General features: G+C 60.9%; 1 protein-coding gene across 1 annotated transcript in view; it reads left to right on the top strand.

Annotated features, from left to right (window-relative positions):
- Positions 1-14,606, top strand: part of OPLAH (5-oxoprolinase, ATP-hydrolysing) — a 36,998-nt gene that overhangs the window by 18,692 nt on the left and 3,700 nt on the right. Inside the window, exons 11-21 of the mRNA XM_065399401.1 lie at positions 1,915-2,085; positions 2,727-2,864; positions 3,250-3,388; positions 3,948-4,060; positions 4,415-4,566; positions 10,740-10,900; positions 11,022-11,123; positions 11,509-11,683; positions 12,104-12,288; positions 12,465-12,611; positions 13,141-13,275. Of these exons, the coding sequence (XP_065255473.1) occupies positions 1,915-2,085; positions 2,727-2,864; positions 3,250-3,388; positions 3,948-4,060; positions 4,415-4,566; positions 10,740-10,900; positions 11,022-11,123; positions 11,509-11,683; positions 12,104-12,288; positions 12,465-12,611; positions 13,141-13,275 (1,618 nt within the window). The remainder of the gene's footprint in view (positions 1-1,914; positions 2,086-2,726; positions 2,865-3,249; positions 3,389-3,947; positions 4,061-4,414; positions 4,567-10,739; positions 10,901-11,021; positions 11,124-11,508; positions 11,684-12,103; positions 12,289-12,464; positions 12,612-13,140; positions 13,276-14,606) is intronic.

The raw sequence follows: 14,606 nt of genomic DNA, 5'->3' as shown, positions 1-14,606 counted from the left end.
GGGAGTGAGGGGCTGGGGGGAGCAGGGCCGGGGGGAGCAGGGCCGGGCTCTGGGAGTGGGCGGCCGGGGGGAGCAGGGCCGGGCTCTGGGAGTGGGGGGCCGGAGGGAGCAGGGCCGGGCTCTGGGAGTGGGCGGCCGGGGGGAGCAGGGCCGGGCTCTGGGAGTGGGCGGCCGGGGGCAGCAGGGCCGGGCACTGGGAGTGGGCGGCCGGGGGAGCAGGGCCGGGCTCTGGGAGTGGGGGGCCGGGGGGAGCAGGGCCGGGCTCTGGGAGTGGGCGGCCGGGGGCAGCAGGGCCGGGCACTGGGAGTGGGCGGCCGGGGGGAGCAGGGCCGGGCTCTGGGAGTGGGCGGCCGGGGGGAGCAGGGCCGGGCACTGGGAGTGGGGGGCCGGGGGGAGCAGGGCCGGGCACTGAGAGTGGGGGAGCAGGGCCGGGCACTGGGAGTGGGCGTCTGGGGCGAGCAGGGCCGGGTACTGGGCGTGGGGGGCCGGGGGGACCAGGGCCGGGCTCTGGGAGTGGGCGGCCGGGGGGAGCAGGGCCGGGCACTGGGAGTGGGGGAGCAGGGCCGGGGTCTGGGAGTGGGGGGCCGGGGGGACCAGGGCCGGGCTCTGGGAGTGGGTGGCCGGGGGGAGCAGGACCGGGCACTGAGAGTGGGGGAGCAGGGCCGGGCTCTGGGAGTGGGTGGCCGGGGGGAGCAGGACCGGGCACTGAGAGTGGGGGAGCAGGGCCGGGCTCTGGGAGTGGGGGAGCAGGGCCGGGCTCTGGGAGTGGGTGGCCGGGGGGAGCAGGACCGGGCACTGAGAGTGGGGGAGCAGGGCCGGGCTCTGGGAGTGGGTGGCCGGGGGGAGCAGGGCCAGGCACTGAGAGTGGGGGAGCAGGGCCGGGGGGAGCAGGGCCAGGCTCTGGGAGTGGGGGGCTGGGGGGAGCAGGGCCAGGCACTGGGAGTGGGGGAGCAGGGCCAGGCTCTGGAAGTGGAGGTCCAGGGGGAGCAGGGCCGGGCACTGGGAGTGGGGGGCTGGGGGGAGCAGGGCCAGGCTCTGGGAGTGAGGGGCTGGGGGGAGCAGGGCCGGGCACTGAGAGTGGGGGAGCAGGGCCGGGCTCTGGGAGTGGGCGGCTGGGGGGAGCAGGGCCGGGCTCTGGGAGTGGGCGGCTGGGGGGAGCAGGGCCGGGCACTGAGAGTGGGGGAGCAGGGCCGGGCTCTGGGAGTGGGCGGCCGGGGGGAGCAGGGCCAGGCTCTGGGAGTGGGCGGCCGGGGGCAGCAGGGCCGGGCTCTGGGAGTGGGCGGCCGGGGGCAGCAGGGCCGGGCACTGGGAGTGGGCGGCCGGGGGGAGCAGGGCCGGGCACTGGGAGTGGGGGAGCAGGGCCGGGGTCTGGGAGTGGGGGGCCGGGGGGAGCAGGGCCGGGGTCTGGGAGTGGGGGGCCGGGGGGACCAGGGCCGGGCTCTGGGAGTGGGGGGCTGGGGGGAGCAGGGCCGGGCACTGGGAGTGGGCGGCTGGGGGGAGCAGGGCCGGGCTCTGGGAGTGGGCAGCCGGGGGAAGCAGGGCCGGGCTCTGGGAGTGGGCGGCCGGGGGGAGCAGGGCTGGGCTCTGGGAGTGGGGGAGCAGGGCCGGGCACTGAGAGTGGGGGAGCAGGGCCGGGCACTGGGAGTGGGGGCCGGGGGGAGCAGGGCTGGGCTCTGGGAGTGGGGGTCAGGGGGAGCAGGGCCGGGCTCTGGGAGTGGGCGGCTGGGGGGAGCAGGGCCGGGCTCTGGGAGCAGGGCGCGTGTTTCCCGGGGTAGTAGGTTCACCGGCCTGGGACCGGCCTGGGGCCGCTCGGCCTGGCTCAGACAAGGTGCCCCCCTGCTGCGTTGCCCTGAGGGCAGAGCTGGTGCCTAGGGGCGGGGTGGGCGCCGTCCTCACGCTGAGGTCTCCTTGCAGGCACAGTGGGATCCTGTCGGCCTACGGCCTGGCCCTGGCGGACGTGGTGCACGAGGCCCAGGAGCCCTGCTCCCTGCGCTATGGGCCCGAGGCCTATGCCCAGCTGGACGAGCGCCTGGCGGCGCTGGAGACAGAGTGTGTGCGGGCCCTGCAGGCCCAGGGCTTCCCCAGGTACCCGCCCCACAGGCCCAGGATTGCCCACCTGGGCATGGGACCTGGGGGTGGGGGGCTGCATGCAGGCTGGACTCCCCGAGGAGGCAGCACTGGGTGCGGGGACCAGGAGAGGCCCATCACCGTCAGCCCAGGGACCTTGTACCGCTTTCTCTGGGCGGGCGGGACGGACTCTCTGGGGGGGCGGGGGGGCAGGCTCTTGGGGGGGCCATGGGCTCTCGGGGGGGCAGATGGGCTCTCTAGCACTCAGCAGGCAGGCGGCTCTCGGGGGGCGGGGGGCAGGCAGGCTCTCGGGGGGGGGCAGGGGGCTCAGAGGGGCAGACAGGCTCTCGGGCGGGCAGGGGGGCTCTCAGGGGGGCGGACAGGCTCTCGGGAGGGCAATGGGCTCTCAGGTGGGCGGACAGGCTCTCGGGGGGGTAGGGGAGATGAGCTCTCGGGGGGGTGAGGGGCTCTCAGGGGGGCTCTCGGGGGGGCAGGGGGGCTCTCAGTGGGGCAGGGGGGCTCTCGGGGGGCAGGGGGCTCTCAGGGGGGCAGACAGGCTCTTGGGGGGTAGGGGAGATGAGCTCTCTAACACGCAGCAGGTGGGTCTGCTCTCTGTGTAGAACCCCCCCCCCCCAGCTAACGCCCCCCTCCCCGCCCAGGTCTCAGATCTGCACGCAGCCCTTCCTGCACCTGCGCTACGAGCGCACGGACTGCGCCCTCATGTGCTCGGCCAAGGGGCACCCGGCCACGTCCGATTCCTGCCGGGCCGGGGACTTCCGTGCCGCCTTCTCCAGCAGGTGGGTGTCCCTTGCCCCACGCGGGGGCCTGGGCCCCTCCTTCCCCCCAGCAGCACTGGGGCGGGGGCTGCCTAGGCACTGGGGGGAGGAGTTGCTGCCCAGTGCTTCTCCCAGAACGACTGACATGCACCGTGGCACGATCCTGAGGGCCCAGGGGTTAGTGGGCAGCACCTGCCCAGGGCTCGCTGGAGACTTGCCTTGTGGCTGCCAGGCCACTGCCCCTGCCCCACCTGTGGCCCAGAGGACCCCTGCCTTGCCCCCAGCGCCCTCGGCTTCCCCGCAAGGGGTGCAGTGGGGTTTGTTCCCAGCCACGTGCTGGGCTGCTAGGCGTCTCTGCAGCCCCGGTGCAGCATGTGTCTGGACTAACAGCTGCCTGGCCCTGCAGGTACCTGAAGGAGTTTGGCTTCACCATCCCTGGGCGCCCTGTGGTGGTGGATGACGTGCGTGTGCGAGGCATTGGCAGCACTGGGACTGGCCAGGACGAGCCAGTCGCGGCCAGCGGCAGACCCGCCCGTGTGGAGACGGTGAGACGCAGGCAGCAGCACTCTCCCACCCCGCCGTGTGCGCCCCTCTCCCCCCCTGGGGCTGTGGAGAGGGGATTGCTCCCTCCCTGCCAGGGGACAGGCGGGCTCTGGGATGGAACAGCACCTATCCCAGGGCAATCCCACAATGCCCCCGCCAGTCAGTGATCTGCTGGTCCTCCCCCATGCCCTGCCTTGGAGCAGATCCCGGGGGCTCAGCTCTTCCCAGACAGCCCTGCCCCGGGGGCAGGGCACGCGGTGCGGCACAACAGGCACCTCTCCCGGGCAGCACAGGCCCGTGGGGTGCTGAGTGCAGGGGCCCAGGCATGGCTGACTGCGCTGAGCCCCGCCCTGTGGCTCCAGATGGCTCCTCTGGGGCAGGGCAGGATCAGTGCCTGGGTCTTGCCTGGCCTGGCCCATCAGTCTGAACTGCTGAGACACTGGCTCCATCTATGCCGGGGCGCAGGGGAGGGGGTTCCCTGTTAAGTGATGCACAACGGGGTGGGGTTGGGGGAACCTGGGCCCAGGCACTCTCAGGGCATCCCCTCTTCTCCCTGGACAGGTGACCCGCTGCTATTTTGCTGATGGCTACCTGGACACCCGCGTGTACCTGCTGGAGGATCTGTCCTGGGACCACTCCATCCCTGGCCCCAGCATCATCATCGATAAGAACAGGTGGGAGGGGGGTAGATGGAGCCCGGACACTTGGGTTCTATTCCCATTGCTGGGGGGAGAACCTAGGCCAGTGGTTAAAGCAGGGCGCTGGGCTGGGTTCTGGGCCCGGTGTCGAGAGGGTAGAGCTGGGCGGGCCTGAGATCGGTGGTCAGCGCTCCTGGGTGCTGTTCCCAGCCCAGCCTCTGACTTGCTGTGTGGCTGGGGAAGTCTCCGTCCCTCCTGCGCGAGAGGCTGTGCGGGTGCTTCAGGTTGTTCTGGAGGTGGGTGATGATGGATGTCCTGGGGGGTGATGGGAAGTGCTGCCCTGGGGGACCCTCCCACGGGCGTGTGCAGTAACACAGCCTCGTCCCTCAGCACCATCCTCATCGAGCCGGGCTGCACGGCCTCCATCACCCGCCATGGGGACATCAGCATTGCCGTGGGCTCCGAGAAGCAGGGCCCCATCAGCACCCAGCTCGACACCATCCAGCTCTCCATCTTCTCCCACCGCTTCATGGGCATTGCAGGTGAGACTGCGGCACCAGGCCAGCACCCAGGCCCTGTCTCCACGTGTGTCGTCCAGGAACTTCTCTCGTTCTTTTCTGAGCCCCGTTATAGTCTTGGCCTTCACAACATCCTCTAGCAAGGAGCTCCACAGGTTGACCGTGTGTTGTGTGAAGAAATACTTCCTTATGTTTGTTTTAAATCTGCTGCCTGTTAGTGGCTGGTTTAGAAACAACAAATCCTGCATCTCAGCAGGGGGTTAGACTAGGTGGCTGTTGCGGTCCCTTCTAACCCTGTGGTTCTATGATTCTAGTTTCATTGGGTGACCCCTGGTTCTTGTGTTATGTGAAGGGGTAAATGACACTTCCCTATTCACGTTCTCCACATCATTCATGATTTTTAGACCTCTATTATATCCTCCCTTAGTTATCTCTTTTCTAGATGAAAAGTCCCAGTTTTGTTAATCTCTCTTCATATGTATGTTTTCCAATTCTAATGTCTCTTTTTTGGGATGGGGTGACCAGATCTGCACACAGTATTCAAGGCAACGTGATATTTTCTGTCTTCTTATCTATCCCTTTCCCAATGATTCTCAACATTCTGTTTGCTTTTTTGACTGCCGCTGCACATTGAGTGGATGTTTTCAGAGAACTATCCACACTGACTCCAAGATCTCTTTCCTGAATGGTAACAGCTAATTTAGACCCCGTAAATTTGTATGTAGAGTTGGGATGATGTTTTCCAATGTGCATTACTTTGCATTTATCACCATTGAATTTCACCTGCCATTCTGCTGCCCATGTTAGGGCTTCCCCTCCTCCTCCCTTGGTTCTTGTCACCCAGACAGAAAGCAGAAGGCCAGAGTCCAAAGTGCAGGCAATGCCATGTTTATTGGGGTTACCAAACAAGCATAATCCACAGCTCTGTACACCAGCAGAGCTTTTCCCTGTCCCCCTCCTCTTTATTAACAGGTCAGTTATGCCTATAGTGCACGCCCCAGGCACCACCTTTACCATTTATGGTCATGTTCCATTTTGGAGGGTTGAGAGTCTGGGGGCTTCGGTACCACCTCTCTTGTACCCCAAGGGAAGGGTAGGGAGTGAGGCCAGGCTTTTCTTCGGCTTTTCTTATGCCTCCCCTCCTCAGCTCCCTTTGCCCCTCCTGACAGTTTCCTTGACCTTGGCTTGGGAGGGGAGTTGTACACCAGACCCAGCAACACTTCAGCTCTATTCCGTATCTTTTCTCATTATACTAAAAACCCCATCTGGCTGTGGGCAGAAGCAACACCAGTGACCTTGTTCCTTGTTCACACATGTTAGTAAGTCAAATGGGCAAACAAAACCCAGAATTCGATCTCAGGCAAATTTGCAGTCCTAAATACTATATTACCATCACTAACAGCCCAGGCACCCAGTTTTCTGAGATCCCTTTGTAGCTCTTCGCAGTCTGCCTGGGACTTAACTATCTTGAGTAGTTTTGTATCATCTGCAGACTTTTCCACCTCACTGTTTACCCCTTTTCCCAGATCAGTTATGAATATGTAGAACAGCACTGGGCCCAGTACAGACCCCTGGGGGACACCACTATATACCTCTCTCCATTCTGAAAACGGACCATTTATTTCTACCCTTTGTTTCCTGTCTTTTAACCAGTTACCGATCCAGGAGAGGACTTTCCCTCTTATCCCATGACAGCTTACTTTGCTTATGAGCCTCCCTGCAGAGAGGTGGGGAAACCCCTCTCCCCCCTAGGCCTTGGGTGCCAGGTGCCAATGTCCTGCTGCAGGCTTTGCCATCGTTCACTGCTGTGGGGTCGGCTGGGCCAGTCCTTTCCAGTGACCTCTCCCGGCTCAGACAACTGGGCACCATTCAAACCCAGGCCTCAGCCTGCCCCGAGAGCACATTTATAGATTCATAGATTCATAGATTCTAGGACTGGAAGGGACCTCGAGAGGTCATCGAGTCCAGTCCCCTGCCCGCATGGCAGGACCAAATACTGTCTAGACCATCCCTGATAGACATTTATCTAACCTACTCTTAAATATCTCCACAGATGGAGATTCCACAACCTCCCTAGGCAATTTATTCCAGTGTTTAACCACCCTGACAGTTAGGAACTTTTTCCTAATGTCCAACCTAGACCTCCCTTGCTGCAGTTTAAGCCCATTGCTTCTTGTTCTATCCTCAGAGGCTAAGGTGAACAAGTTTTCTCCCTCCTCCTTATGGCACCCTTTTAGATACCTGAAAACTGCTATCATGTCCCCTCTCAGTCTTCTCTTTTCCAAACTAAACAAACCCAATTCTTTCAGCCGTCCTTCATAGGTCATGTTCTCAAGACCTTTAATCATTCTTGTTGCTCTTCTCTGGACCCTTTCCAATTTCTCCACATCTTTCTTGAAATGCGGTGCCCAGAACTGGACACAATACTCCAGCTGAGGCCTAACCAGAGCAGAGTAGAGCGGAAGAATGACTTCTCGTGTCTTGCTCACAACACACCTGTTAATACATCCCAGAATCATGTTTGCTTTTTTTGCAACAGCATCACACTGTTGACTCATATTTAGCTTGTGGTCCACTATAACCCCTAGATCCCTTTCTGCCGTACTCCTTCCTAGACAGTCTCTTCCCATTCTGTATGTGTGAAACTGATTTTTTCTTCCTAAGTGGAGCACTTTGCATTTGTCTTTGTTAAACTTCATCGTGTTTAACTCAGACCATTTCTCCAATTTGTCCAGATCATTTTGAATTATGACCCTGTCCTCCAAAGCAGTTGCAATCCCTCCCAGTTTGGTATCATCCGCAAACTTAATAAGCGTACTTTCTATGCCAATATCTAAGTCGTTAATGAAGATATTGAACAGAGCCGGTCCCAAAACAGACCCCTGCGGAACCCCACTTGTTATGCCTTTCCAGCAGGATTGGGAACCATTAATAACAACTCTCTGAGTACGGTTATCCAGCCAGTTATGCACCCACCTTATAGTAGCCCCATCTAAATTGTATTTGCCTAGTTTATCAATAAGAATATCATGCGAGACCGTATCAAATGCCTTACTAAAGTCTAGGTATACCTCATCCACAGCTTCTCCCTTATCCACAAGACTCGTTATCCTATCGAAGAAAGCTATCAGATTGGTTTGACATGATTTGTTCTTTACAAATCCATGCTGGCTGTTCCCTATCACCTTACCACCTTCCAAGTGTTTGCAGGTGATTTCCTTAATTACTTGCTCCATTATCTTCCCTGGCACAGAAGTTAAACTAACTGGTCTGTAGTTTCCTGGGTTGTTTTTATTTCCCTTTTTATAGATGGGCACTATATTTGCCCTTTTCCAGTCTTCTGGAATCTCTCCCGTCTCCCATGATTTTCCAAAGATAATAGCTAGAGGCTCAGATACCTCCTCTATTAGCTCCTTGAGTATTCTAGGATGCATTTAATCAGGTCCTGGTGACTTGCAGGCATCTAACTTTTCTAAGTGATTTTTAACTTGTTCTTTTTTTATTTTATCTGCTAAACCTACCCCCTTCCCATTAGCATTCACTAGGTTAGGCATTCCTTCAGACTTCTCGGTGAAGACCGAAACAAAGAAGTCATTAAGCATCTCTGCCATTTCCAAGTTTCCTGTTACTGTTTCTCCCTCTTCACTAAGCAGTGGGCCTACCCTGTCTTTGGTCTTCCTCTTGCTTCTAATGTATTGATAAAAAGTCTTCTTGTTCCCCTTTATTCCCGTAGCTAGTTTGAGCTCATTTTGTGCCTTTGCCTTTCTAATCTTGCCCCTGCATTCCTGTGTTGTTTGCCTATATTCATCCTTTGTAATCTGTCCTAGTTTCCATTTTTTGTATGACTCCTTTTTATTTTTTAGATCATGCAAGATCTCGTGGTTAAGCCAAGGTGGTCTTTTGCCACATTTTCTATCTTTCCTAACCAGCGGAATAGCTTGCTTTTGGGCCCTTAATAGTGTCCCTTTGAAAAACTGCCAACTCTCCTCAGTTGTTTTTCCCCTCAGTCTTGATTCCCATGGGACCTTACCTATCAGCTCTCTGAGCTTACCAAAATCCGCCTTCCTGAAATCCATTGTCTCTATTTTGCTGTTCTCCCTTCTACCCTTCCTTAGAATTGCAAACTCTATGATTTCATGATCACTTTCACCCAAGCTGCCTTCTACTTTCAAATTCTCAACGAGTTCCTCCCTATTTGTTAAAATCAAGTCTAGAACAGCTTCCCCCCAGTAGCTTTTTCAACCTTCTGAAATAAAAAGTTGTCTGCAATGCAGTCCAAGAATTTGTTGGATAGTCTGTGCCCCGCTGTGTTATTTTCCCAACATATATCCGGATAGTTGAAGTCCTCCATCACCACCAAATCTTGGGCTTTGGATGATTTTGTTAGTTGTTTAAAAAAAGCCTCATCCACCTCTTCCACCTGGTTAGGTGGCCTGTAGTAGACTCCTAGCATGACATCACCCTTGTTTTTTACCCCTTTTAGCCTAACCCAGAGACTCTCAACACTTCCATCTCCTATGTCCATCTCTACCTCAGTCCAAGTGTGTACATTTTTAATATATAAGGCAACACCTCCTCCCTTTTTCCCCTGTCTATCCTTCCTGAGCAAGCTGTATCCATCCACACCAACATTCCAATCATGTGTATTATGCCACCAAGTTTCAGTGATGCCAACAATGTCATAGTTGTATTTATTTATTAGCACTTCCAGTTCTTCCTGCTTATTACCCATACTTCTCGCATTTGTATATAGGCATCTAAGATACTGGTTTGATCTTTCCTCCCAGTTTTGTCCTGACCCTCCTTTCTCTCTGCCAATATAGCCCACACTCCCACTCGTTTCCGACCCATGTCCCAGGTCTCCATGTTCTCCACTTACCTGCGGGCTTTGCTCACCTGTCCCCGTCGAACCTAGTTTAAAGCCCTCCTCACTAGGTTAGCCAGTCTGTGTCCATGTGAGGTGAGGAGTCACTCCTGTGCCAGGCGCCAGCCAGCCCCCCAGCCAGGAGCTGGGCTGTGACTCACAGGGCAGGTATATAAGCCCCACGGGAGGAGCAGCAGCTCAGTCTGCTCAGTGTGACGCCAGGGCCTGGAACTCTCTCCTGCCTGACAGTGACAACAGAGCCCCCAGCCTGAGCCTGCTCCAGCCCTGCTCTTGGGCCCAGGCCCACCCTGTTCCTAGTCCTGCTCCAGCCTTGCTCTCACGCCAACCCCGTCCGGACGCCTGAGTCTGGCTCCGATCGCTAGGCCTCAGCAGCCCCTCACCATTTCAGACAAAACAGCCCTTTTCTCCCCCCCTCCCCCCACGACGGTCGCCATATAGAGGAAACTGAGCCACACTTAGGCTTCATAAAGATACTACAGAAAATCCCCACTTTGAGTGCTCTCAGCTGGGCCCATCCCACAAGCCCGGGGGGCTGGGCAGGGCAGTGCTTGGATGGGAGACTTCCCAGTATGCCAGAAGCTGCTGGGAGCAGCATGGGGGCCCAGGAAGTCCGCTTGCAGTTAGTGCTGACCCCAGTGCAACACTAGGGGGCGCTGCACAGCTGGATGTGTTGCTAGGGTCTCTGGAACACGTACCCCAGAGTTGGGGTGTTAATCCCACTGTCCTGGCCCCATTCTAATCAGGTGGAGCTCCTTCTGTCTCTCCAAATTCCCCCCGCAGCTTCAGCTGGAGCACAGACTCTCCTTCATTTCCTGTCCCAAGCTGCTGAAGAGCCCTGCTGTGTGGCTGTTACCTAGCTGTTCCATGCTCCACCCCCGAGGCAGCTGCATTTCATACAGCATCTTTCAAACAAACTGTCGCCCAAGGGTCGCCCCGGTTCAGTCAGGGGGTATGGGGCTCTGAGCAGCTTGTAGGACAGGGAGGTGAGAGGCGTTTGTGGCTGAGATTTGGGAGGAGCTGCCGGGTCCATGATACAGAGGCCGCTGGAGTGGCGGTGAAGAAGGCTCGTGCATGGAGAGCGTGTGGCACTGATGCGAAGTGCAGACAGGCTGGTGCTGGGGAAGTGGGGGAGAGACGGACCCGTGATGCCAGCTGGAGGCAGGGATGGAGGGGAACTCTGCCCAGCCTGCTGAGCTGCCTGGGTTGTGGGAAGGGTGGGTGCGTGGCCATGGGGGGTGCCCGTGGGGCTGGGATTCCTATGGAACAGCTCCCTCCTTGGCGTCGGTAGCAGTCGCTTCATCTCGCCCTGCAGAGCAGATGGGCCGGAGCCTGCAGAGAATGGCCATCTCCACCAACATCAAGGAGCGGCTGGACTTCTCGTGTGCCCTCTTCGGGCCGGACGGGGGGCTGGTGTCCAACGCTCCCCACATCCCCGTGCACCTGGGTGCCATGCAGGAGGCCGTCCAGTTCCAGGTAGGCGTAACCCCAGCGCACACCTCCTTGGCATCCCTTGTACCCTTGCTCTGCGTTTCGTGGGCTGGGCCTGCGGCTCCCCCTGGGCGGCCCCTGAGCGCCGCTCTCGGTGCCGTTTCAGATCCGGAACCTCGGGGCTGACCTGAACGAGGGCGACGTGATCCTCAGCAACCACCCATGTGCAGGGGGCAGCCACCTCCCAGACCTGACTGTCATCACACCTGTGAGTACCACCGGCAGGGCCCGGGCAAGGGGCAGCTGGTGCCGCTGGGCTGCAGCTCCCCATGTCAGATCCAGCCAGGAGCCGTTCTCTGTCTGGGGGCAGCCCTGGGGCCCACGAGTGACATGAGTTTATGGGTCTCAGCCCATTCCTGAGCAGGCAGCTGTCCCCACCCCAGAGGTGCCAGCCCCCAGGGCACTGTGGCCTCAACAGAGAGGCCAGGGGCCAAGCGGGGCTGGCAGGCTGGTGACTCAGGGCAGCGGGTGGCCCAAAGGCAGGGGTAGCGGATGGGGGTTGCCCCACACCTTGCTGTGCCCCGCCCTGAGCCCCTGCAGGGCATGTGGGTCCCTGGCCCCTGGCCCTGATTCCAGCTGCTCTCCCCTCCCAGGTGTTCTGGCCAGGGGTGCCAAGGCCCGTGTTCTTCGTCGCCAGCCGTGGGCACCACGCGGACGTTGGCGGCATCACGCCCGGCTCCATGCCCCCGCACTCCAAGGTGCTGCAGGAGGAAGGCGCTGTCTTCGTCTCCTTTAAGCTGGTGAAGGACGGAGTCTTCCAGGAGGAGGGTGAGTCTGCTGGGGGCAGGATGGGGGCTCCATGTATGAGCTGGGGGGAGCAGCTAAGCAGCCTTGGGCTGGATTTGCATGCGGATGGGAGACCCCCGAAGGGATCCCTGCGCTCTGGCCGCGGGGGAGCTGTCTTCCTGACCCTGGCATAAGCTCCCCTTCCGTGCCAGCAGGGTGGGTGGGCTTGGTCTCCGAGCCCTGTGGGGGGTGCAGGATTTGTTCATTGGGTGTTTGCCTCCCCAAGGCCCAGGCTGGGGATTGGGTAGATCTCGTCCCCCGATAGCACCGTCCTGCCCAGTCGAGACCCTGGGAACCAGTGTGCTGCGTGGGGAGTGAATATCCCAGCGTGCAGTGCAGCCCATGGTGCATGCTGGCACCTGTCTCCAGGGGCCCGCTCACACCTGCCCTTCCTCTCAGCAGCTGTGACCGAGGCCCTGATGGCTCCAAGCCGCATCCCAGGCAGCAGCGGCACCCGCAAACTCCAGGACAACCTGTCGGACCTACAGGCACAGGTGGCGGCCAATCAGAAGGGGATCCAGCTGGTGAGCGAGCTGATTGGCCTGTACGGGCTGGAGGTGGTGCAGGCCTACATGGCACACATCCAGGTAAGGGGGGGCTGCAGGAGAGGGGCCTGGTCTGGGTTCCTGGGGCTGGTGTGCCCTGATCTGTGTGCAAAGCAGGGGGACCCCTGGGCTCCCCTGCCCCCCACATCCCGTTCCCAGCCGTGCCCCGGCCCTGGCGTAGCCCCCGGCCCCCCTCACTGCCCCGCTCTGCCCCACAGGCCAACGCGGAGGTGGTGGTGCGGGACATGCTGAAGGACTTCGCCACTCGCTTGGGGGGAGCGACGCGCCCCCTGGCAGTGCAGGCGCAGGACCACATGGACGACGGCTCCCCCATCCGGCTGAAGGTGGAGGTGGACCCACAGGAGGTGAGCCAGGCCCCTCTGCTGGGGGTCGGGGCTGATGTCAGGAGCTCTTGCGGGGAGGGGGATCTGCAGGGGGAGGAACTGGGGCAGTAGCAGGAGGATGAGAGAGTTGGGGGGAGCCAGCTGGCAGGAGGAGAGTTAACCCAAAGGTGGGGGACCCAGGGGCAGAGGTAACCTCCCATCTGATGAGTGAGCAGGGAGAGGGCTGGGGGTGACTCGGGGGGGTGAATCTGTGGGGGAGGAGGGAGGAGCTAGGATATCGGGGCAACTCTGATGGGGGAGGTGGGTGCTGGGCTGACCCAGGCTGGGGGGAGAGGGGGGGTGGGGTGAAGGGGGGCCAGGCTGCTGGGGTGACCCCTAGTCTGGGGGGGAAGGGTTGGAATGAAGGGGGGCCAGGTGGCTCGGCTGACCCCTATCTGGGGGGAGGTGGGTGCTGGGCTGACCCAGGCTGGGGTGAGGGGGGGCCAGGTGGCTGGGCTCTCCCCTATCGGGGGCGGGGGCAGAGCCCCGTTCTGAGCCCAGCTCTCCGCAGGGCAGCGCAGTGTTTGATTTCTCCGGCTCTGGCCCCGAGGTGCATGGGAACTGCAACGCGCCCCGCGCCATCACCCTCTCGGCACTGATCTACTGCCTGCGCTGCATGGTGGGCCAGGACATCCCGCTCAACCAGGTGGGGCCCTGCCCTGGGGCGCCGGGGGTGTGTGTGTGTGTGTGTGTGTGTGTGAGGAAGTGGGGGGTTTTCTTGTTTGTTTTCTTGTTTTCAGTGGGGTTTCAATGGTTTGCATGCGGAGGGGGTGGGACTGGGATGTGCTGGGCTGAGGGAGGCCAGGCCTGAGGCCCTGAGAGTTTCCTGTGCTGGGTTCAACTCTCAATAAATCTTCCTGTTTTACGCTGTCTGGGAGTCACTCCGGTCTAGAGAACAGGGTTGCATCAACCCCTTCGGGGGTGGAGGCCCCGGGGGTCCAGAGCGAGTGGACTCCCTGAGGGGGCCCACGGCAGAGACAGGTGTGCTAAGGCTCAGAGAGGTGCGGCTCCAGGAGGTGGAGGGGCCTGACCCCGAGAGAGAGTGGACCCCCGAGAAGGGCTGTCGCACTGAAAGGGGCACCCCCCACGGACCGCACGGGGCCAAGAGTGGGCACGACCTGTGAGTCCGTGACAGGGGGTTCGGCTCCCCCCAGCCTGCTCCCCCTTCGGTCCGTGCCAGCAACTGGACAGTTAGTGTTGGGGGGGGACCTGCCCACTACAGACTGAGCTGAGACCCAGCAAACTCCTAGCACGCAGCAGCCAGTCACTGTCCCCTGGCTGGTCTCAGGGGTGAGGCCCCAGGCCAGGGGGAAGAGGGGTCTGCAGAGCAGAATGGAGGGTGTTAGGGGGCATGTGCCTGAGCCCCTTTACACAGGAGCAGGGGGGAGCCAGGGCATCTCCCCCCAGACTGTGCCCCCATGCCAGGGATCCCAAGGGCGTGACACGCAGCAGAGCGCAGCTGTCCCCAGGTCCCCGCATGCACGGCTCCTCCTTGAGCCGAGATGGGGTGCTGCAGGCCGGGGTACAGCAGGGCTGGGAGCTGCGGTCTCTGGGTGGGGCCGGGGCTGGGGCAGGGTGCTGGAAGCTGAGGTCTCTGGGTGGCACCGGGGCTGGCACAGGGTGCTGGGAGCTGAGGTCTCTGGGTGGCACCGGGGCTGAGGTCTCTGGGTGGGGCTGGGGCTGGCACAGGGTGCTGGGAGCTGAGGTCTCTGGGTGGCACCGGGGCTGGCACAGGGCACTGGAGCTGAGGTCTCTGGGTGGGGCTGGGGCTGGGGCTGGCACAGGGCGCTGGGGGCTGAGGTCTCTGGGTGGGGCTGGGGCTGCCACAGGGCGCTGGGGGCTGAGGTGTCTGGGTGGCACCGGGGCTGGCACAGGGCGCTGGGAGCTGAGGTCTCTGGGTGGCACCGGGGCTGGCACAGGGCGCTGGGAGCTGAGGTCTCTGGGTGGCACCGGGGCTGGGGCTGGCACAGGGCGCTG

The sequence above is a fragment of the Emys orbicularis genome, chromosome 2 (genome assembly GCF_028017835.1).
Source record: "Emys orbicularis isolate rEmyOrb1 chromosome 2, rEmyOrb1.hap1, whole genome shotgun sequence".
NCBI lineage: Eukaryota > Metazoa > Chordata > Testudines > Emydidae > Emys > Emys orbicularis.
Note: the sequence above shows the minus strand (reverse complement) of the source record. Positions and strands in the feature narration are given on the sequence as shown.